The 23,948-nt window shown below is 40.1% G+C and overlaps 3 protein-coding genes across 6 annotated transcripts in view; 1 reads left to right on the top strand and 2 right to left on the bottom strand.

The window, feature by feature from the left end:
• Positions 1-5,224, top strand: part of mmp28 (matrix metallopeptidase 28) — a 15,256-nt gene extending 10,032 nt beyond the window's left edge. Inside the window, exons 5-8 of the mRNA XM_060875325.1 lie at positions 1-95; positions 3,159-3,302; positions 3,869-4,036; positions 4,177-5,224. The exon at positions 1-95 is cut by the window's left edge and continues 151 nt beyond it. Coding sequence (XP_060731308.1) covers positions 1-95; positions 3,159-3,302; positions 3,869-4,036; positions 4,177-4,568 — 799 coding nt within the window. The 3' untranslated portion in view covers positions 4,569-5,224. The remainder of the gene's footprint in view (positions 96-3,158; positions 3,303-3,868; positions 4,037-4,176) is intronic.
• An 819-nt stretch (positions 5,225-6,043) lies between these two features.
• LOC132849079 (protein FAM124B) lies at positions 6,044-11,874 on the bottom strand. 3 transcript variants are annotated; one of them, XM_060875274.1, is made up of 4 exons: positions 11,696-11,874; positions 10,755-10,781; positions 9,776-10,524; positions 6,044-8,414 (listed from the first exon to the last, which is right to left on the bottom strand). In XM_060875274.1, the coding sequence occupies exons 1-4, from the start codon at positions 11,727-11,729 to the stop codon at positions 7,851-7,853; spliced, it is 1,374 nt and encodes a 457-aa protein (XP_060731257.1). In that variant the 5' UTR covers positions 11,730-11,874; the 3' UTR covers positions 6,044-7,850. The 3 variants fall into 3 exon arrangements, with proteins under 3 accessions (XP_060731257.1, XP_060731272.1, XP_060731265.1); XM_060875289.1 differs by having other exon boundaries at positions 10,755-10,786; positions 11,696-11,834; XM_060875282.1 differs by lacking the exon at positions 10,755-10,781.
• Positions 11,875-13,549: 1,675 nt separating this feature from the next.
• Positions 13,550-23,500, bottom strand: cul3b (cullin 3b). 2 transcript variants are annotated; one of them, XM_060875256.1, is made up of 16 exons: positions 23,208-23,500; positions 20,299-20,496; positions 19,867-19,980; positions 19,612-19,772; positions 19,370-19,484; positions 19,058-19,286; positions 18,823-18,968; positions 18,542-18,718; positions 17,757-17,927; positions 16,640-16,747; positions 16,405-16,529; positions 16,137-16,248; positions 15,660-15,794; positions 15,343-15,529; positions 14,817-14,962; positions 13,550-14,617 (listed from the first exon to the last, which is right to left on the bottom strand). In XM_060875256.1, the coding sequence occupies exons 1-16, from the start codon at positions 23,268-23,270 to the stop codon at positions 14,486-14,488; spliced, it is 2,319 nt and encodes a 772-aa protein (XP_060731239.1). In that variant the 5' UTR covers positions 23,271-23,500; the 3' UTR covers positions 13,550-14,485. The 2 variants fall into 2 exon arrangements, with proteins under 2 accessions (XP_060731239.1, XP_060731246.1); XM_060875263.1 differs by having other exon boundaries at positions 16,152-16,248.
• Positions 23,501-23,948: the final 448 nt, after the last annotated feature.

Below are 23,948 nucleotides of genomic sequence, written 5' to 3'. Positions count from 1 at the left end.
AGTCCGCCACGCCCTCATGTCACCATACTATAAGAAGCTTGGCCGCAGCCTGCTGCTCAGCTGGGATGACATAACCGCTGTGCAACAATTATACGGTATGTATTTAGTTATCCACAATTACACTCATGATTAATGCTTTTAGGTTTGTTTAAAGTAATTTGACGTCTGGATACAAACTGTATCGAACCCCAGGCTTTGTATCTATTATGGTTTGTTATCTTTGTATCTGTGAAAATCACACAAAGATGCATTGATTTCTCTCACTCACTCTCTCACTCATTTTCTACCGCTTATCCGAACTACCTCGGGTCACGGGGAGCCTGTGCCTATCTCAGGCGTCATTGGGCATCAAGGCAGGATACACCCTGGACGGAGTGCCAACCCATCGCAGGGCACACACACACACTCATTCACTCACGCAATCACACACTACGGACAATTTTCCAGAGATACCAATCAACCTACCATGCATGTCTTTGGACCTGGAGAGTAAACCGGAGTACCCGGAGGAAACCCCCGAGGCACGGGGAGAACATGCAAACTCCACACACACAAGGCGGAGGCAGGAATCGAACCCCCAACCCTGGAGGTGTGAGGCGAACGTGCTAACCACTAAGCCACCGTGCCCCCTTGCATTGATTTCTATTCAACATAATTTAATACACTATTTAATTCTACTTGTTCCACAATATTCCTTCTGTCACCGATTTTGACCCATGTGCACCACGTAGCATCAGAGGTGGGAGTAAGTCACACATGTGCAAGTCACAAGTAAGTTTCAAGTCATGAATATCAAGTCAAAGTCAAGTCGAGTCTTTTTTAATATTTGTCAAGCAAGTCTCAAATTTGCGACTTAAGTCTGACTCGAGTCAAGTCATATGACTCGAGTCCCCCATCTCTGCGTATCATCAATTTATAAAGGAGGTGAGTGAAGCAACCCAAAGAGATGTAACTGAAGGAAACAAAACAGTAGCAAGCAAAACTCAGTATAATATAATTTAAACCCTACGTTGTCTCTCGGGCAGGTTTCCACTTGCACTGCTACTTGTCCATCTGTCAGTCCTGAAGCACTCAGGAAGGAATGAAGGAATGCATCGAATTTTTCAGTCTCTGGCATTCAAGCTTACTGGAAACACTTTATCTTTCCACGAGTGCTCAGACGAGGACAGGTTTTTACTAAGACACAGTCTGAGATGTTTGTGTATGCTTTTCAGAGAGCAGGCGCTATCAGATCATACAAGACAATACCACTTTGATAAAGAAGATACATTTTAAGAGATGTCTGGGCTTAGATTTTTAGAGTGGGAATTTTAGATTTGAATTTTGGCACAACACGAGAGGATCGAATGACTGGTTTCTGCTGCAGCTTCTTTATAATCCGCAAAAGGATGTGTGTGATGTGTCACCAGGACCTACACGGTTCTGGGTGTGATATCACATTGTATTTTGTCTGGAAGAGATGCTCCAAGGCAAAATGATGCGCCAAAAACACAGCTAAACACGAGGTCTGAGGAAGAGGAAAGAGAAGAAGAGGAATTTTCCACCTAATCTAACTTTTTATTCATACTTGTGGTGCTTGTTGCCTGTTTGAGCTCGCCGTGCGTGCTTGTGTCCAACGCCGGTGGGCCTCATTCTTCTCTCTGGATCCTCAGGCTAGCAATCTTAACAATAACCAGATTCCAGATAAACCCAAATTATACCCCTTCTCCACACTCTGCTGTATCTCTTACAACTCTCATGGACAGTGTACAGAGAAACTGCTATCGTATCTCAGACGCAAACCCACACAACGTGCAACATGAAGGACGCAACATGAAGTCGATCTGCACTGACGGACGTCTCACCGATATTGTATATTAATAAACATAAAACATTATGATTACTGACATTATGAAACATTATGAACATTATGAAATATCTAACGGAGTGCTTTATAATCACTACTGCATCTTCAGTACTATATAATAAACACAGAATTAAACATGACCAGGCTTCCTGTTAAGGGAAACTAATCAGTGACTTGGTTCTTTGATGAAGCTATTAACACGCTAAGGTTCATTATTTTCCTTTAACTCCAAAAAATGTGTCGTTGCGCTTGACAAAAAATGCAGCTTCTTACCGATAAGCCATCAAGACCTTCTCAGGCCAGAAAATGTTACCATCTTTTACATTGACTGTTATAAGAGTTGACACTGGAGACTCCTTCCATCTGTTCCATATTAACAACACATGACACGTTTTTAAGGACATTAAAGTGGCACATTTTCCATATACTGTAGGCCTCTGTTGTTCCTGTAGAAGACATAAAATATTTCTTTACTAGATCTTGCTCTTCTGTCAGATTTGCTGATGCAGGAAATAAATGAACCAATCAGAATCATGAATTCTGGTATAAATATTCATTTCCGTTTATGAACACGATTGTCGCATTGTATATATAATTAATCTTTAACTGCATGTCCTGTAGAAGAATGTAGCAGAAGGGTCATAATCTTATTCTTCTCTTTAACATCTTTAACAAAACTTCAGGTCAGTGCTAGTGAACTATGTTCCATGGACCGCACACATATCCAGAGCTCAACCACCCAGAACCAAACACGAGACATACAGTCTCCTGCTATATCTTCAGCTGTTCCTCCAAACTACCCTTTGGGGATGGAGATATTATCTGTGGTTTGCACAAATGTTTGCTCAGCCTTTTTTGCAAACAAAATCAGTGTGCGACCATCCCGAGTCTTATCAGAGGAAGCTTTGTATAATACTTTGTGTTGTTTTTTTTTCCTGCTGCATTTTTCTCCTCCTGCATCCATAAACACAATCCTTGTTTTATTACATATCTTACAGATTCTGTTCATTTCTAATATTTTATATCACGTTCAACAATAGAGATTTTCACAAAGCAGCTTGAAATAGATTTAGACACCTGGTGAGTGAACAGAGGTGAAAGCAGCAAGAAGAAAACTCAGTGAGGAAGAAACCTTCATCATCCTCTGGGTGAAACGGATAGTGAGACTATAAATCATTAGGTTGTACAGTTTTAGAAGACTAAATGCCCAGAGTACGTTGTTTAGATGGTTAGAAAAGAAACCTTTAATCTCAGATGCATCATTTTTTTTCCTTTCTCTCTTCCTATTCTGTATTTTACAAAATGTGTGTAGGTAAACCATCTGGAGGTGCAGTGGTCCAGATCCCAAGCCAAGATCTCAGCTGGGCCATGCAGGATTGGGAGTTATCTCAGGAGCCCATGGGGGATCTTACCCAGCCCCACTACTGCTGGAACACATTTGATGCAATTACGATGGGTATGGCAACCTCAGTATACTGCAATGTCACAATAACCCTTGTTTGTTTATTTATTTTTATAAAGCGCCTGTCAATCAGCGCAGAGTCAGTTTTTGTACAAGTTTAAATATAACAATTTTGTTATTTACAAAGAAAATATAGTGGGAAAAATGGAACATAATTTAAAGACTGAAGAAGGCAATATATATATATATGTATATATACACACATACAGTAAGTAATATATGTATATGTTTTGATCTTACTATTATTTTTTTTTTTTTTTTTTTTTTTTTACATTTTTGTTGATATGTTGTAATATTTGAGATTAGGTTAAGGAGGTGGTGGACATCTACAGACAGATTTAACTCTTAAATACATTTTTATGGCATAAACTAGTCAGATAAAAATTCTTTTTCATCCACAAGTTTAGAATTATTTTATATTCAATGTCGTTACACTCACTGGCTCAGGTTCTTTATACCCTGATCATTTATGCTCATTGTGCATCCCTAGTGTCCAAATCTCCTGGGTTCGTGGTCAGTGCTCTGCTTTCTTACTGATCTTCCTTTGCTCTTTTTAAAAGATGGGAACGGCACAGTGCTGGTCTTCAGAGGTGGGTTGTTCTGGACAGTGACATCTGAGGGTTATGGAAGTGCTCCACTTCCTCTGAAGCAGCGCTGGCCTCAGCTTCCGTTCGCCATCGAGGCTGCTGCCTTCTCCCCTTTGGATGGCAAGCTTTACTTTTTCAATGGTGGGTTCATATTAATGCTAGTTAAGGATAAGGAGGAACACATCGAAATACTTTTGTATATGATCATTGAATATTGAATATTGAATACACTTCTCCTTGTAATATATTTAAACCCACAGTATATCCTTTTTAATTGGTAGGAAAGTACATATGGAGATATTCGGGCACCGTTTTGGACTTCGGCTTCCCCAGGAAGAACAGCGAGTGTGACATGCCGCGACATCCAGACTGTGCCTTCTTCTATGCTCCTCTAGGTCACATGGTGGTCTTTAAAGGCTCACGTTACTTTGTGTTAAACCTGGAGACACTGCGCTCTGAGCCGTACTACCCTAGAGGTCTTGTTGACTGGAAGGGAGTACCACAAGGGACCAACGGTGCCGTGACAAGAGCAGACGGAAGGCTTTATTTTTTCCGTGAGCAGAAGTACTGGAGGTTCGATCCAAGAAAACTACGTGTCACTGCAAGCGGACAATGGACAAAGAAGCTGCCGTGGACCGGCTGCCAGACAACAGCCTCAAATGACGTGCTGTGATCAAGTAAAGTGAAATATTCTGGAACAGAATGAAAAGGAGCTACGTGCAATTCAACAGATAACTGAAAAGGTCTTTTTATTTTGACATGTGATTGTTTTTTTCTGCCTGGTGCTAAATGGATGCTGTTGTATGGACGAACAAGAGGATGGAGTGATATATGATCATGTGGAATGTTGGTACTGTTTACAAAATGTGATGCGACTTCGATGTGAAATGTGATCACATTTAATCACAGTTAGTGTTTTCATGCTATTATACCATGCAAACCTGTTTATGTGTAACTGTATGTTGTAACTTGGATAAGGATTATTTTTTATATTTTAAATGAACTGACCTCAGATAGAAAGGCCAACAACATACCTGTTCCTTGATAAAGTGAATCATTTAATATTAATATTTATATTATTTGTCAGTATAAAGAGATGAAATTGCACCAGGTTTAAACATCCCACTGCTTGTGATTTTTAGATAAGTTCTTATACCTGTTAAAGACACCAGACTCCGCATGTAATGTTTGTGTTTACTGTGGAGGTGTAATACAATAATCAGCAGATTAATTTTATCAAATAAAAAATATATAAAATATAATAACTACTTTTATAAAATGGATAATAAATAAGTGAAATAATCAAATAAAAATAAAAAAATCTATCTATCTATCTGTCCGTCCGTCCATCCATCCATCCATCCATCCATCCATGCGTGTGTATAATGTGAATATACATAGTGAAGTAAATTGTGATGCACTGCCCTCTTCTGGAGATCATGTGAATTGCAGTTCGTTTTATATAACTCAAAACATTAAGAAATAGCTTTAATGAAAGAGGTTATCATCATCATCATCATCATCATCATAGTTCTAGCATTATCTTGCATAAAACACATGACAATGATAATAGGTTGCATGTTATACATTAATATGTCAGTAAACCATTTTTTCCTTATAAATCTCCCCTCACCTCCCTGTGTCACTGTCGACTGATTGGGCTGGTGTGTGTGTGTGTGTGTGTGTGTAAGTATTGAAGTATTTTCATGGTGAAGGCTGGAATCTTGTCTCATAGTAAAGTGGCTGAACAGTGAAACAGACCTAAGCTTTCCCATAACACAAGCAAGAAAAAAGCAGCGTTTAATACCAGCTCATTACTGGGTCCGTTACAGGATATTCTAATTACTGCAAAATGAACATCGCTGGATATCAAAACAGCACAGCAAAGTTCAGATTATTGGTACAAAATTATCTTCTTTTTTTTTACTTTAACATCAGAAGAAAGTGAAGTTGGATCAGAGGTTTGGCTCCAAGTTGCTTTACACGGATGAGTAGAAGTGAAAAATGAATGAAATAAACTCCAGAGTTTCCTTTGAGGGAACTAAAAGTGTCAGTGATCTAAAACAGGTTCAGGACTGATTTTTGTCCATCTTGTTTGAAAATGAGTGATTTAATGTAATAGTGTGAAATAAATCCAAAACACAAATATTTAACCCAAATTAAAAACAAACAAAAAATATTTAATGCTTTTCAGCTCATTTTAAATACAATATTAATATTTTACTAGAGTACAATTTATGCTGCAAATCTTGCAGCTCTTTATTATCTACAGTACAATACTGAGTAAATTCTTTTAGATACAGGTTTGTGTTTGTAAATTAAACAAAAAAATAAATTAAATACACCAAACAACAGATTTATTCGGTTCACAGCGTAGCTGCGTTATCAACTATAACTAGTTCACAGGGAAACTCCACATAATCTCTAAAGTCTAATAATAGAGAATTTTACGCTATTTATTTAAGAAAGTAACACACAAGAGAAAGGAGAGATTTAATATTTCTACAAAAGATTTTCAGGTTTTTCTTTCCAGAGTCACTTTTAGACCAGGACAATTTTTTTGTTTAGTTCATTTCAGTGAGTTGTTAATGAAGTAATAGCTGGTGATGTAATGACCCGTTTATCTCTGCTATTACCAGCAATAACAGGTGATCCACGAGATTAAATGTAACTATTAACGGATAAAGAATAAAAAAGTATGTAAACTGTAATTTCCCTTTTTGTCGGGTCGAATCCCATCTCTGATTATTTTCCTATACCGGAATTCCTTGTCATGTTTTATTCCTTCCTATGAGCTGAAGTTACTTTATAGAATGTTCTGGATTGTGTATGATTAAAATAATATCAGATGTAGGGATCATTTAGTGATTCTAGTGTCACCATAAGCTTGTCTACAGCACGTACTCTAGGAGTTTTAGAATTATTTGCAGAACAGTTTTTAATTTCTCTATTTAAATCAAGAACTGTACAATCTGTTGATTTCCCTGCTGAAAGAAAGAAAGAAAGAAAGAATTTTACAGTGAAGTAAAGTTGCTTTAAATCACCAAACTTTCAGCCTCTAAACCTTCAGACTCTCATGTCTTTGATTATAATTGGGATTTATTCCTGCTTATTTCCTGATCTTCACTCTTACTTTGCTTTGACCATATAAAGAGATTATGATACTGATTGTGATTATGATACTGACACTATCATTCACAACAGAACAGAACGCAGACGTTCAAGCAGGACAAACGGCCGAACCTTTTTGTGACCGCTTCATAATACGCTCTCTGTAAATATTTGGAGCTCTTCTTCTAAACTGGACAGACTCCACATGCCAAGACATCCTGACTCCATTAATTATATCATGATTATAATTATATCATGTTTATAATTATATCATGTTTATAAAATCCAGGTACGCCACTTTATCCCTTTTAGATATAATATCTCGGTCTTGGTCATAGACAGTTTGATTTTGATTCTGTACTGATCTATTGTGAGTCTGTGAGAGCTGATAGTGACATGCTACATCCCAGTTTGCCTACTATGCACCCGAGATTAGATTTAGTGTGTCCCAAACTATGGTACGACTAATACAGGTATCCCGAGACACACAGACAGTCTAGTGTTTGCAGAAGGTTTTCAGTGTGGATCTGTTGACAGTTCAGATAATATTTACAATATGGCGACTAGCGTAACATCTGTTATTTTTAGATATTAGATCAAGGGATATTAAGTTATATAGTTTAACATGTTCTTCCATTCCATGATGTGTCTGTGTCCCAAATACATCCTGTTTCTTCACTAAAAATTGTGCATACTTTTTGTGCGTAGAATATGAAGGCAAATTTAGATGCAGCATAAAGCAGAACTAGTTTCATGCTGAACAAACCAGGCTCTCTGTAATATGGAGACTCAGTACCAGCTTGGTACAGCCCTAATTAATTACATTACAATGTGAGGCAAAGAATCAGATAAAAAACTCATCCACTTGTTTTTGCTCCTGAATGAGACTCTGTGCTGCCAGGTGGTCTGAAAGTCTCTGTCCTTCTGATCCACCCCACACGCTCTGGACCTCTGGTAGGCAGCGTCTCAGATCTCTTGCTAGTGTGTCCAGAGCAGGTCTCTGTATATTGACAGCACAGCCTGTGTCTACGTTTGTCTCTGGTTCATTCTCTTCCTCCTTCTCCTCCTCCTCCAGCACGTTGTGAGAAGCAGATGCACCAGAGGGCACAACTGACTCAAAGGGATTGATGGATAGAAGCGCAGGGCTGCTGCACTGGGATGAGTAGCAGGAGCTGCCAGGAGGAGTACTGCAAGCACTGCTGGAACCAAAGCTCTCCGTGGCACCTCCTGCCAATCTGTGCGATCCAGCAGCGCTACCCAGACCACGCTCTTTATACTGGCACAGCCTGGTGCTCGAGGAGGCTGAGATTGGAACAGGACACCTCAACAGCGATCTAGAAGGAAACGCAGGGCAGCTTAGGGGAAAAGCGGACGTGAGGAGCCTCTGCGGCTGAGTTCCTCCTTTGACCTGGAAAACAAATGCGCGTATTAAAATGTGGGTTTAAAGTCTAAATATATTGTTCTCATATTAGATCTGAGACAGTTGTGGGTATGATTTTATTCCTGTCATTTAAGGGGAAACCCATCAACCCTCTCCTTTAAACCTATACATAATCTTGTGATTCATGTTTGATGTAAACATTAAAGAGCGGCTCTGTTCTAGATTAGCATGATAAAAAACTGTTGCCTTAAATATAATTCATTAAATATATTTTTAGAAATAAAAAGATCATGTTTGTGCTCGTATACAACTTTTCAGCTGGGAAAATAATGAGAGACAACACGTAACAAATCATGTGGCATGTCAGCACCTCACTTATAACCCAGTAAATAAAAAATAAAACAATTTTTAGAAGTGATGTGATTAATGTTAGACTTGTCTACGGTGAATTAAAAGGTGAATTAACTGACTATGAAGTGTATGAATGTGTGAAAACAATTTCACAGATTGTTCACAGTTTAATAAAAACTCAGTATCAATCAGACTATTTATTACAATGACGCTAATGACACCAAGCCATTTGAAGTCTACTTCAAAAAGAGCGTTTAGTAAATCAGGGCTGGGGAAAAAAAGCCACTAACAGAATAGCGTCCAGGTCGTTGAGGTTTGTGGTGGTTATCCATCTTGAAATGTACTTTTGTTCATTTTTTTAAAAACTTGGTGCAGTTTCAGTTCCTATGGTGGTCTCGATTAGTTTCCAGCACACACATTTCTTTTTTCCATCAGGGAATGCTGTGACCACGAGACTGAATCAAAGGAAGCGACGGGAGCTTTATCCCTACAGATTGACTACCCTGGTTGTTAATTATGTTTCATAGCATCCAGCCTTTTGGGCCTCTTGAGTCTCTTATAATTGCTTCTTGGAAGCTCGTCCCAGTTCCAAAACCCAACAGAGTTTCAAGGGAAAACCCTTGTTCCAGATATACTGGATATTTAAATACTGCATATTTACATTTCAGAAGAAAGACTGATCAAGTTTCTGCTCCAGTCTGCTTTCGAGGTGATTATTTGGTGTTGGAAACAAAACAAGTTGGAAGGGGAAAAAGTTCCTCAATGTAAATTTCACACTAAGATCAAGGGAACAGTCAGTTGACTCGAAAGAAAGGCAGTAATATTTGTAGCTGGTGCAGTTTATACTGTTAGTCATAAGGTAATATGATATACAGATAATTCAGTGGTATATTAAAGTATAAAGTAACTTCATAGTGACTATAGCATGTGCTTTAAGAAATTTTGATAATGTATTTTAAAAATAAGAAGTCAAGAGCATATTTCAAACATGACAAATATATCATGCCATCGTATGGCCGGAAATTCCTGCCACTTACCTGAAAGAGGATCTTGCTACCGTCCAGATCCTCCGTCTGCCAGCGAGTGGCGCTGATAGGTGAGCACGGGTTGGGCAGTAGGGGCACAAGCTGGCCGATCTCACCCACCCTGAACTGCAGCACAGTAGAGTGGCACGTCTCCACCCTCACCCCAGGTGCCAACTGCTTGAGTGCTAGCTGCAGACTGAAAGTCCTCTCTTTCAGCAAGGTAAACCAACAAAACCCAGCTTTCTGCTCCTCAGCTCTCAAACGCAGCACGGTCTCATAAAGTCTCACAGCATCATCGAAGATCTCGTGCCCGCTGTGCAGAGTCACACGCAGCACTTCACCTCCGCAGTGCACCGGACGAACGGCCCACACTGGCATGCCAGGGCCAAGACTGTAGAAGTCTCTTCCAGGCAGCAGGTATGGTCGAAGCATGGCGTCAGAGCTCGCGTGGCCATTCTCAGTGTGGTGGTACTGCCAGGGTGGGCGCTGGAGGAAGTCAAGGACCCTGAGGATGCGTTCTTCACCATAGGACTCGTGCAGGAAAAAGGTGACGGCTAGAGATGGGTAGCTGGCTGGCGGGCACAAGTGAGCACGGGTGTACTCGCGTACTGGGCAAGCGCGTTCAGACACATGGAAGAGGCGCAAGCCAGGACACACCCAATCAAGCAGGCGATCGAGTGTGTGCTGAAGGAGGAGAGAGTCACCCGGGTTGGCCAGCAGGTGTATGGCAACAGGTAGGGGATCACGCGTCATGAGGTCAACTAGGTGGGGCAGCAGAGGAGGAGAAGAGGGGAAGAAGTGCTACAGTATTTCTTAAAATGATAAAAACATTAAAAAGGGTCCTGACCCCGACTTGGCATGAGGCTGTTTCCATATTTCAAGAGGCAGAAACATGCAGAGGCCAAAAAAAGGAAGGGTTTTGGAAATGAAATGAGTTTAAAAAGGCTGAAATATTTGCGATATTATAGTAATGTACGACTATTGTACTCACTGCTACTGCAAGACATTTTGCTGCAGTCTGATCTAAAAGAGAGAAAAAAGTCTAAGTTAAGAGTCAAGCCAAGAGGTTAGGGGCAGAAAAAGGGGAATTGTGACGAATAATGTCAATTTAAAAGGAAGATAATTTGAGAAGATAATGTATTTTGTGTCTCTACATGTTTCTCCTCTACATGCACTGATAGTTTACAGTGTGCACTAGAAGGAAATCAGCCCCAGACAGTTGATTAGGGGACAATTAGGGGACAATTAAACCATAATAAACCCCACTGATGTGTTTTATATGTAAATGATGTACAGAAAGAGGAAAAAAACACTTTTATTAATCATGGATCTCATTTTTCACACTTTACAGTAAGGCTAGTTTTCATGCTTAAGTAAACTTTATAATGCATTTTAGCTCAAGTGGATTTTTAGATGCTAAAATTTCATTATTTCTACTTTTACTCAAACGAACCGCAGGTTTAAATGACTCTTGATCAGCGTTCATCATCCTACACAATTTATGGTTCTGTCGTCTATTAGTGATATTATATTCACAATGAAGAATGTGTGGATTATTTATCGTTTCAATCCCATGTTTTACACGGATAAAACGATGCTCGGCGTTTGGAGGAGGTTAAAACATTTTTCACAGTTATTTAGTTAAACACAACACGACAACACTCCGAGTAATATTGAACGTTCGCTCGACTCTTTGAATCGACTCGGAGTTATTTACAGTATATTTAACGGTCTCCTGCTTAGAGAGCACAAACAAAGGCTGCGTCCAGAAAGCGCATACTGTCGCACTAAACAGTGTGAATGTCTCCAGTGGAGCGTCTCCGTTAGCGGGAGCTTTTTTTACACACTATTTAGTGCTCAAGTGTGGAATTTAAGACGTATCCAAAGTGACCGATATCAACACAAACTGTTAGCATTGTTCGGCTAACTCACCCTGCGGTTTGGGCTCCAGAGGCCGTGTTTCCATCCTCCACGCTCTTGTGAGGAATAAAAGATCTGTGTAGAATTATTTCAGCATTTTATTTTCATCTAAATTCCCATCGAGAGAGACTTAAAGTTTCCATTGTGGAATTTCACCGCGCTGTTGTTCTGCCTGCTGGCCGCCTGGTCGGGGCGCTTTGGCACCGCCTAGCGGCAGCGTCATGAACCACAGCTTTATTATCGTAATAATGTTTAAATCCCTAAACACGACTAACAGCTTACAAAATACACAACAGCTCAAAAATGTATTAGGAAGCTCTATAGTAAGTGTCTGTGAATTACAGTGCAGTGTATATTAGAGCAGACTGGATTACTGGATTACCACAAAAGACCCCAGATGGGACTGAGGACATGAGGTCATGACGTCACGAGTACATGACGTCACGAGTACATGATGTCACGAGGTCACTTGGACACGACGTCATGAGGTCATGATGTCATGGGGACATGACGTCACGAGAACGAGGTCATGAGGACATGATGTCACAAGGTCGTGAGGACATGAACAGGGGCATCTTATTAAAGGAAAAGTCCACCATCAGACACTTTACATGCGCTCTGTTACATGTCGTCATCCTGCCACTCATTAGCTATTCGGTGGAGTATTTTTGTAAGAACGTGTCCTCTATTGCGTACTGGACTAAAGTCAGAGGAAGACGATACAGTGGCATTTTTTTAGGTCTCTCAGTGACACTAATCTTGTGTCTTTTAAGTTCACCAGCAATTTACCAGTGATGTTACACATCATCCGTTTCACAGGAAAACCCAAGCCTATCCCAGTTGACTCGGGGTACAAGATGGAGGACCCGTTGGACAGGGTATCGACTGGTCACAGAGCACGACGACACACTGCGTACGTTTCAGACATGACGATCATCTTTAGACTGGAGAATCCCTGAAGCACGGAGAGAACATGCAAGCTCCGTAAACACAGGGCAGAGGCAGGAATCGAACCCAAACATACTAACATACTAACCAATAAGCCACCACGCTCATCCTTATTCAATATCACATTAATGACAAATCCAGTGTAGAAGCAGTGGAACCTTCGGTCAAAACACTTATGTACGTGAGTCCGTACTGCATTTCATTAACCTTGCGGAAGTAATTTGGAAAAATTGACACCTCCATATTCATCTATTGTTAGCAATAAGTTCTCCACTAAGCGCTCTGATGTAAGACGTTAATAAAGATTAACGTGCTCTTCATCCCTGTATTTGTGTATTATATTAGCCTACATTATAACATACACACACTACATACAGTAGTTATGTGTAACTGACGATCAATTCTTATTCTTTACTAAAAATCAAGTATTAATAAAATTAGTCCAAACAAAATTTGAGTTTAATCTTGTAAATTATTCTTTATTAAATAATGAATTATTAAATGTTCGCAAGATTGAATGCAGTGACAATACTGAACAAAGACGGAAAATAAATGGCATAAACTTATGGCAAAATAATTTAAATTTAGTAGGTTAGAACTCACATTAGCACACGTTTAAAAACAACTTAAATATTATAACGTTAAGATTAGCAGTGGAAGAAGCAAAATGATGTCAATTTCCGGTTGCTTTATAACAGTTTGATCACTTTTTTTCACATCAGCAGCAGAATTTGGCAGAATTGCAGTTGTAAAAAGGCTTCATTTGCATGTCTGGTAGATTTTATGGCAAAACTTTAAATTCCTTCTTTTGCAGCTTTTCAAACTATTTTTTTTTTTCACCCTTATTTCCTTTTTCCTGCCTAAAACTGCTTCGATCTGGAATTGTGTAGGCGCATCATTAGAAAGCAAAAGATGACCTGAAGCAGCAAATCCATTTATTTTAACTCCTTTTTCTACATTTAACAATGATGAAAACAAGGCCCTGTACAGTCCACTTCAGCGAGTACAATAACAATTATTTTACAATTTGTACACGTTTAGACACGATGCTCCAGAAGTTCCTTCTGCTGCCAAAAGAAAGAAGAAAAAAAAAAACCTATAATGGAACTGCATCAGAAGGACCCTACAAAAAAAAAAGCTAATATTTAAATGTACATTTGGCGAGGCCAAATATGAAAATTTAAAACAAAGATACAACCAAACCATTTCTTTTAGAAACCTTGAAAGAGTTATTTCACCCCTTGTCAAAAAAGCATGCTCCAAAGCAACTAATATGGCTCTCTGATACCCAGCCTCCATTTTTTAAAATCTTCTGCAGGCAGGCGAAGGTTAAACCTGTACAACCAACATGGTGCCACGGACCACAAACACGTTTACACCGACATGGAGGGGAGAAAAATAAAGAACAAAAATAAATGTGGGTTTATAGGTTTATATATATTTCACTGTAGTCTGATTGGTCTCCGGAATGCATCCCATGCTGAAGTCCTCCCTTCTCGTTTATTTGGGCACTTCTGTTGTACCGGGTTCAGGTTTACAGGCCAACGCAGTTCTCTAACAGAGACGGACACCTCATCTGCGAGCCCGAGCTGAATCTCATCCAGCTCCCTGGAGGCTTTGAAAGGCTTCTGTGTGAATCGCTAAGAACTTTTTAAAATGAGTCCGTACAGAAGGTTAAAGGTTAACTTCTCAGTTTTCCCCCAGTAGCGATGAAGAAGAAAGACGGAAAGAAAAAAAAAAAAAAAAACTAAACACAAAAACCTCCCAGTTCATGCTCGTGATCAAGTCCCAAAAATAACACTCTCACGCTCTCTCTTATTCCACACCAGGTTTCATTTGAAATTCATGCCACATTTATGCTACGTAAGTGTACACTTTGCGGTCTTCTGGCGTTCTGGCCAAGTATTCCCGCTCGATAAGTCCTTCGATGCGTTTTTTAATAACCACAGGACTTGGGAGGAATCGTGCCCGTAACTGCTGAGTGACCTGAAAAGACAGAACAGACATCTGTTATTCTGTATGAATATATTAATCTTACTCAGTCACACACGGCTGCTTTAAAATTCCACAGTCTTTAATAATTAAACACGATGAAAACTTTGGTGCTTAGACCTGCTTAGAAATGGTCCTCTCATTATAGTGGTGATTACTGAGCCTTTAATATACATGCACTTATTGATCGTACCTCTGCTACTAGCACATTGTGCTGCATCTTCTTTCTGGACTTCATGATGCGAACGATGGCTGCTTCGATCTCGTGCTTCCTGTCGTCGTCCACTTTCTGCCTTGTCTCTTTCCTCTCAGGGTCTGATTCACCCTGTTTAGCAGCAACTGCAAACCGTATACATATGGCGTGAGACTTGTGTATCCGAACCATGTGGATAATGTTTCTCAACCGCTGAGTTTTTAGGCGTCCTTGAAGTTGAGCGATTATGAGGTATATGATGAATCTGCTAACTTTTAAATGCAGAAAGAGCTGCTAAATTATATGTTAAATCGATGTTATTTACTTTCTGACTTTTCTCAACAAAACCATCCATCTTTTCTGATACCATCTATCTGTTCATCTTTAAGAGTTTTGTTTTGTACTCTAAGTAGGACACATGAGGATAAACAGACCGAACGTTTTATGCCGATCCTGGATTTGTGGCACTAAAACACATACATACACTCAGATACACACAGGAAGGGCTTTTGTGGGGTAAAAGTACCTGTCTGGATCTTTACTCTGTGAAGTTTGGAGGTGAACTGGTCATTGACTGTAAATACATGGCCGTTCTCAATCTCCTTAGATTTGGGCTCTTTGGTGAGCACTCGCTGTGTTGGCTTCCCACAGGCTAGAGACTGTAGCGCTCGCACCAGCTCTCGCTCCGGGATGTCTGTCTCCTGCTGGATCTCCTGCAACGAAAAGGTTCATTTTCTTCGAAATCTTTCGATTTCATCAAATATTTTTAAATATTGTTTACACTGGCAGTAAACTGGGGTGAACCGTATTGCTTTACAGCACATGATAGTTTGTAGAAAATACCTCAAAGGTGAACTTCTCTCTGTTGTTGAAGAGCATAAGGATGGTCATCTGAAAGGTGGACACTTGGAGAATGTGCTTTCTGGTGTTGGAGCCCGTCACCTGAGCGCCGCCCACGCCCACGTCCGAGCCGTCCTCCTAGCGAAGGAGAGGAAGAGGAAATGTTCCCATACAAAGAATGCTATCATTTTTTCCCACCACCATGCAAGTTGCAAAAGAAAGCCATAGACAATCTAAGATGAAGATGCATATTTAAATATGGTAAGATCTTATGTAGAAAAGCATGCAGAATAACAGGTACAGATCCTGTAAGCTCATGTGCATTACATTTAAAGCCAAGTGCGATGAAAGCGCTCGGCAAACTAGAGCAAAAATGCTACGGATTTCAAAAGCAGTAAATCAACAAACAGGTTTAAGAGTAATATCTAAATAATATGGTAAATATTAAAGTATAACCAATACTAGATGGTCTTGACTTACTACTGATACTAATACCTTTTTGATCGGCCCATAGAAAGTAGCATTGAGGTCTGCTGAGCCCATGTGGTGCTGCAGTGTGAGCTGCCGACCACTGTGCTTGGCCAAATAAAACCTAAAGGAAAAAAGGTCAGATATAAATAAGTACACTCTCCTTAGCTCCCTAGATTAACTTTATTAAAAAGTTGTAACCAAGGCTATTCATTTTCTTAAGCACTTAAATTTAAGTTGCACAATTTTTTTTTATGGTTAATTACAACGATCGACGCACCTTCTGAAAACCTCAAACGCATGTCTGGGAGAAGGGGGGATGTTGCACTTGGGCGTAGCTGACTGAGTGGGCCAGTAGCCTGTCGTTAACACCCTCACCGTCAAGTCGACACCACCCAAAGACACCTGGGAAAGATCAGGTAAAACAGGGTAGTGGTTTGTCACAGGTAAATAAACCTAACCTTTTGGAACCCAATGTGGTGTTCCGTTAGAGCTGTATAGGTTCTTTTTCTTACCCCTGTTGACTGTAGGTGTTGGCGAAACTCATCCATGGTTGTGTTTGAGATGCTCATGTCCCTGAACATGCCTTCTAGTTTGGATGTGAACTGACAGCCGCACTCCGTCTGCAAATTAGCGGTCATATGGAGATGCCCTGATTAGAACATGCAGCCTGTCCCGTCCATGTCATTCTCATTCGATCAAGTTACCTAATGCTGTCTGGCAGTGAAACCAATCCCCCCCCCAGTCTTCCAGAACACTAAATGGCACCTTAATTAAGGCCTTAATTAAATTTGTATTCTATTATAGACTGCACAAAGCCCTAAAACCACAAGAGAATTCTTAATATTATAATATACACAAAAGTGACGTTGAAATGCTGTTTTTATATATATTTGTGCTCAAGAAATGGGACCTTGAAGCTATGAGCCAGCAACTCGACCCGCTGCTATAAAATGTAGTTTATTCTCTTTAAGTCTAAAGAGGACACTTTAATACCCGAATCATCCAAAATCCTACTTTGTGTAAATACAACAAGACCAGACTTACGGCAATTATCCTAATCCCTACTCAGACGTGCACTTTTACGCTGGAATTTAATGTCATTTAATCAGAAGGGGTTTAAAATCTGCCTTGAAGCTGTGCTTAATTTAAACAGGATCGGGAAGGGCACAAGTGTGAACAGGAACTAAAACGTTAAGATACTGCATTTAAAAGGAGGAGAGCTGAATAATTTAAGAAGAAGGTGATATGCAGGTTTCTTTGTCAATTAATGCACCGGTGTGAGCAAATCACAGAGGCCCTAAATGTGGCACAACCCGTTTGTGTAAAAATTACAAACAATTTAAGTGAAGACGACTCGGTATAAGACTGGGTAGACCCGTGATTCCAAGAAGTAATTCCTTCTTGTTTCTAATTGAATGCATGAAATACCATTAAAATATACATCAGGTCCTAAATCAGTTCCTCTGCTTGTAACAATGACCGTTCCGTATAAATCCCACAAACATTCAACCACTTGTTCTGGAGATATTTTGCAGATATCTCAGATAGATTGGTAGAAATTTGTAAACATAACAGATTTTGGAGGCTTAATAATGACATGGCAGGTGACGTGAGCTCAGTAACACATGCCTTTAGCTTTGAGATCATGTTCTTTTCTGAATCGTCAGAGACGCTTTTATTGGTTAGGAGCCTCCTGGCCAGATGCTGTTTGTAATAACGCTCGAATACGTCCTTTTCCTGCATGAACCTGAACAGCACCATTGCTTTATCCAGGATCGATTCCACCTCTTGCTCTGTCAACTGTGTGGGGGAGAGGGAGAGAGAGAGAGTGAGAGAGAGACAGAGAGAGAGAGAGAGAGAGAGAGAGAGAGAGAGAGAGAGAGAGAGAGAGAGAGAGAGAGAGAGAGAGAGAGAGAGAGAGAGAGAGAGAGAGAGAGAGAGAGAGAGAGAGAGAGAGAGAGAGAGAGATTGATTGATTCAGGAAAATGCTGATACAAAATGAGCACATGTATTCTGTATATAAAATCAGGTGAACTATTAATAATTAAACGTTTGACTACATATAACCACTGAATCACCTGTAGTCATTTTTAGGCTGTATAAAATGTTTATGTTGTAACTTGCTATGAATAAGTGATTGAAAAGGTCTAACTGGAATTTGGCTGAAAACGCCAAAGAATGTTCACAAGTCTCGTCTGTATTAAAAACAGAAACTTATACAGTACGTGTGCAAGACAACTTCCTTATAAATACCAGCCTTGCACAGCAGTTTCATGGCTTATTCCTAAGAGAATGGCACACAAAACTGATTCGTCGTCGAATGATGTCCTATAAACTGATACGAGTACGTTTTATCTTTATTGGTGACGAACAAAAAGAAACCAGGAGTGAAGAGAAACGAACAGGTGACTCACCCCTTTCACGCCCTTCTTTAGTTTGTCATCGATGAAGAGGGAGAGGTACTCAGGTGAGCGGGGATTCAAGTTAAGGAAGTATTCAAAGTCGCCTGCGATGGTCTGCTTGAACAAGCGATCGTTATTAAAGGACTCCAGTAGAAAGCGGTCAAAGCGTGACTTCAGGTCCAGCAAGCCCTAAACCAGAGGACAGAGAGAGAGACAGAGCACACAGTTCATGAGGACAAAATTTTCCTTTTTCTCTATTATCCAAAATCATGATTTAGGGAGGTTGAGGGTACCTGGATGTAGTCCACTGGGTTCTTGCCCTCTCCCTCTTCAGACACCAACGCTTTGCCCTGCTCCCTCAGGTAGGCGCTCATACACTCGCACATGGTCTTCAGACCATTTGGCACCCGACTAAACAGCTTATACATGCACGCCAGGTCTAAACGAACACAGATAAAATAGGTCATTGTATAATTAAAAACAAAACCAAAAAAAAAACAGAAAGCAATCGGTTTCTCACAACTGCACCTTCTGTCTTGCCGTTCTTCAGCATGTGGACGAGCCCCGAGTTCTCCATCTCCACGATGGTCTTCATGTGCTTTGAGATGAGCTCTCGCTCCACCACCTTCACGATGGGCTCCTCTGTTGACTTATCCAGACAGTGCATCACTCGTTCGATCTCCTCGTTGATCCGTGCCTCCACCTTCTTTATGTACACACTCGCGCTGTTCTCTGCCAAAAACTTTTGACTCTCCATCTGATGCCATCGAAAAGACAAAGACTGATCAGCTATCCACAGAACTTCAACTGAACATCTCATGGTTATGAATTGATACAAACCTGGAAAAATTCTGCAGACATTTCTAAAAACGGGGCTTCAAAGTCCTCCTCATACACAGAGCGTCCTTCAAGGCCTAAGATCATCAACATCTGGCAGGCATTACGTATGGCACCCCTGATAAGAACAAAACACTGATCATTTAGATCTCAAAGTAGTTAACATGCAAAAACATGCTTGCCTTTAAAAACTAAAACATACACAATAAAAATAAGCAATTCTTTAAAGCAAGAACAGATCTTACCGATCCACCACCTCGCCTTTCCTCTCGCGGGCGATCATGTCCAGCAGCGTCTGTCTGAGGTGATCCCTGATGCACCCGTAACGGACCACTTGGTCCCGGAATATGATGAGCCCTAGATTATAGACGTTCTCCACGTTGTTCTGTTGCACGTACACCCGATCCTGTGAGAACAACAGAAACTACCCTCATGATGACGGTGCATAAAGAAAGCAAAAGGACATGGCTACATTAACCAAGACCGAACGCTCGACTCACCATGTACATCAAAATATCTCGGATCATCACCATGGCTGTCTGGTGGTCGTTCCAGGCTTGGTTCAGTGTTTGCAGGAAGTTGTTGTTCAGTGAATTTAAAACATCTTCCCGTACCTGCGTGTGAGAAAGACACGTCCATCAGGAGACGTTACAGGTGTCTAGTAGTATAATTTAACTAAAAAATGTTTTATGGATGATTGACAGAACAAATCTAACTGATTTAATTGATCAACAGGGGAAAAAAAAAACTTATTTTTTCAGATTTTCAACACATAACCCCAAGGATCAAAGAAATGAGCTTGTGCAAATGTGCATTTTATAGTTGTTTATCTAAAAAAAAGCTGATCCAGCTGATCCACAGCACCTGCAGACCTGCACCTGCACATCCTGCATCATTTCTCACTTTATGCAGTTGAAACTCTGCCTCCTTACTTTGTAGATGAGATGCTCTGTGACGACTTCTCGCAGTCCCGTGTAGAGCTTCTCGCCGTGTTTGTGCAGCACCATGGTGTAGGCGTTCCTGTACAGCTCCTCGAAGCTCAGCCCGCTGTTGTTCTTCCTCTGGATCTCCTGAATGGCGTTCTTGAGGAGGTCCCAGATGTTGTTGACGTACTTCTCATCCATGGTCATCTGAGAGGTGAGCAGGAGAAAGATGAAAAGAATATGCACACACTTGTGGGAGAGGCTCACAATTAATCAGGCAAAGAAACAAATCAATTCCAACTAAATGATTACAAATGCTACAAATATTAGAGATTAATACTACAGATATTACAGATTAATGTGTTATTTAAATGATATTGCGTCGAAACAAATGCCAAATGACTCCTGAAGCTTGAAGTGACTCAGTGTAAAGTCACTGACCTCAAAACACACTTGCTTCTTGAGAGCGTGCAATGTTTTTGACCTGTTCTACTGACTTTACATTCCAATAATAAATTAAAACGACAAATGACAGAAGCAAAAAGGTTAAAGAAAATGAAGGTATTTCAATCTTCCGAGTCACCGATGATTTGCAGAGACATTACGAATTAGGAAATCTGTGAAAAGCTGTTTTGAGATTTGAAATTGTCCTACTAAACTACAGCAATTAACACCACATCATACCATTAAACTGCTTTTGTTTAATATTGTGCAACGTCCATCAAACAAGTTAGCACCTGTTGGGACTTTCTTTATAGCAGATATAAACAGTCGTTCTCTCACACACACCTATCGTTCTCTCCCTCTCTCAAAGCCAATAAAACAAATCGATGCAACCTGTCATGTCACAAAGAAAAACACAACTACCAACTGTTCTGAAGCACTGACACTAGAGACTATTTCCATAACTATTTGTTATTACTCTTCGATTACAGAGCTCATCTACTGTACAAGCCCCTGTGCAGGTTGTTACTACAGAAACAAAATTGTATTAGAACAAACACAATCGTATAATACTGTTATTTGAACTGTAACTGGATCTACTTTCAGAGCTGCTGTCAACAGTCAATTAAGACCTCCGGGCCAGACACATTTCTATTTTACATACATAAAAAAAAGCACTAATATAGTTATAAAGTTATAAAAGCACTGATCTGATAGAAGATAAGACACTGCAACAGTACAAGATAATCTCAAGAAACGTATCTTATGCCAGTGTTCAGCGTGATCCAGACTCGTGTAGAACATTTGGTCAAAAACAGAAACATTCTTTAAAGTGAGCTTCAGGCAAAAAAAAAGCATGGAGTATTTTTCAGAGTCATTCACCATTTGCGCATTTGTATCTGTTGCCATTCTGTAAGTTCCATGTAGTCCTTTGACATCAACATATTGGTTGTTTTTATATTGGGGATCATACATGACTCCGGCAAATCTTTATTTTTTTTGTCGAACGTCTTTGGTTGCAATGGCACTACGGTTCTTCTACAATGAAAGCTTTTCATTCGAGACATTTACATTTATGGCTTTTGGCAGATGCTCTTATCCAGAGAGACTTATATTTTTCTCATTTATACAGCTGAGCAATAGAGAGTTAAGGGCCTTGCTCAGGCACCCAGGAATGGCAGCTTGGTGGTCCTGGGATTTAAACTCACAACCTTCTGATCAGGAGTCCAACACATTAACCCCTAAGCTACCACGTCCCCCATCGATATCCCAATAACTCACACATTTTCAGCCTGGCTGCTTTACCAACGCTCACCTAACAGCCACCAAAGACAGGACGGCAAAACGAGGACATGAAACTTACAGAACAGCTGCAAATATAATTCTCAATGATGACACACGAAAAAAGATATTAAGCCAATCTGACTTTCATGGTCTTTCATTAGAGAATAAATCATCATATAATCTGACATGTAGATGTTGTTAATGCGCAGTCTGTCCTAGAATTTGGCCAAAATATTATTGGGATCATCTCATACAATAAGGCCATACAGAGTGCCAACACACCTGGCAAAAAACATTCTGATTCTAATTCTAACACAAAATGGTAGAATTCTCATTGTGAATCTTTTACACTATTAGTAATGGTCTTGGCCTCTTGCTTTAGAGGACGTTTTAATCTTGTCCCCTGCAACACATCACTGATTAAACTCGTATTATGTTTTTTACACGTTTTATTAAAGTCTGGTGACTTGTGTAGGTACGAAAGAAAGTCGCTTTAACCTTATTAATGTTTACAAGTAAACAACTTTTGTAAACATCAGAACCGTTTCAGCCTCAGAACAGACAGTTTAATCGTTAATGACTGAATGTTCGAGTCCCTTTGCGTCAATTATATCTGCAACAACGACAGATCTGAGTAAAAATAATAAAGATCGAGTCAAAACAAAAGGATTTGATGAAACGCTCTGACTTAGCTGAAGGTCTGTCAACTGGCTAACTAACGTTAAGTCTAACGTTAACTAGTCCTGCTGATTAATTATCCAAAAAATAAGATGTATTTAATGTTAACACTCCACGTTAATGCTCGAGGTTGATCCTGAGGCATTTTAAGCTGTAATCTGTAACCAGAATCTGAACAACTAACGCTAACTAACTAACGGTAGCTAGTTGACTAGCGTTAGCCGGCTAGCTGGTTTAGCCGCTAGCTAGCATTTGTTGTCATCTCGATATAAAACAAGTGACTAATAAAGGCCAAAGATATGAATTGTGACCTAATGGATACTGAAATATGAACGTCGCGGTGTTTATACACTGATTCGGATCAATTCTGCATTTATGACATTATTCAGCTTTTGGATTTGTGACATTATTTTTTGGGCGGTGGAACAACGCGGACAGGCCCCGATTAAAGCCTCGGTGTGGCAGTGACGGCCCGGGCGCCTGGGCGCTCACTGTAAGCGGTCAGTACTCACAGGAAAAGCGCGTATCCTCATCTTGGTGTCCTTTTTGGTGCCGCCTTTGCTTAGATTTGACATGTTTGTCTCTGTCCCCGGTTTCTCTGCGTTCACATGAAACTCGTCTCCTGAACCGGACAGGGGAATGAATTCGTACAGCCTATACTGAACCTCCGCTTGACCTTCCTAATAATTATAAATCAGCTTCACTTCGGATTGTTGACAAGCGACCAGGTTTCTCGGCTGTACTAAAGATTCACCGAGCGATGATGGCGGATGTTCGGTTCTAACACGAACACACCCGTATTCCGTAAACCTGCTCGTCATTGGCTAGCGTTTGAAATGCGAAAAAACAGCACCGCAATCACTCGCGCTTATCAACCAATCACAGCGCAGGAGGCGGGACTTATTACGGAATACGGGTAGAGTAAAGTAACTAACGCTTTGAACTGAACTTCACCTTAATGTGCACACAATTAATGCGAATTAAGACATAATAAAGTAAGTATGTATTTAAATGCGTTTATTATTATTTTGTGATGTTTTTATTTTTACGGCTTTAAGGGTTAACGTTCATTAAAGGTTAATAAACTCTTAAAGCAACACTTTACAGGTATATTTTATCAAACAATAGATAATAGGATTAATTTAGTTATTTACACGTGATTGTACACAGGGTTAATATTTACGCCTGATTAATACCTTATACGTTTGTTTTCCCGTGTGAATTTAAACATGCAGCATTAATGTACATGTTAT

Source organism: Tachysurus vachellii, chromosome 1, assembly GCF_030014155.1.
Source record: "Tachysurus vachellii isolate PV-2020 chromosome 1, HZAU_Pvac_v1, whole genome shotgun sequence".
NCBI classification, from domain to species: domain Eukaryota; kingdom Metazoa; phylum Chordata; class Actinopteri; order Siluriformes; family Bagridae; genus Tachysurus; species Tachysurus vachellii.
Note: the sequence above shows the minus strand (reverse complement) of the source record. Positions and strands in the feature narration are given on the sequence as shown.

Bases quoted from the DNA above. Each gene is read 5' to 3' on its own strand.
- LOC132849079 (XM_060875274.1), bottom strand. From the start codon at position 11,729: ATGGAAACACGGCCTCTGGAGCCCAAACCGCAGG. The intron at 10,782-11,695 runs GTGAGTTAGCCG...CTTTTAGATCAG, and splicing joins TCTGGAGCCCAAACCGCAGG to ACTGCAGCAAAATGTCTTGC. The intron at 10,525-10,754 runs GTGAGTACAATA...TGCCCCACCTAG, and splicing joins CAAAATGTCTTGCAGTAGCA to TTGACCTCATGACGCGTGAT.
- cul3b (XM_060875256.1), bottom strand. From the start codon at position 23,270: ATGTCAAATCTAAGCAAAGGCGGCACCAAAAAGGACACCAAGATGAGG. The intron at 20,497-23,207 runs GTGAGTACTGAC...CTCACCTCTCAG, and splicing joins TGAGGATACGCGCTTTTCCT to ATGACCATGGATGAGAAGTA. The intron at 16,748-17,756 runs GCATGTGTTACT...GCTAATTTGCAG, and splicing joins ACATGATCTCAAAGCTAAAG to ACGGAGTGCGGCTGTCAGTT.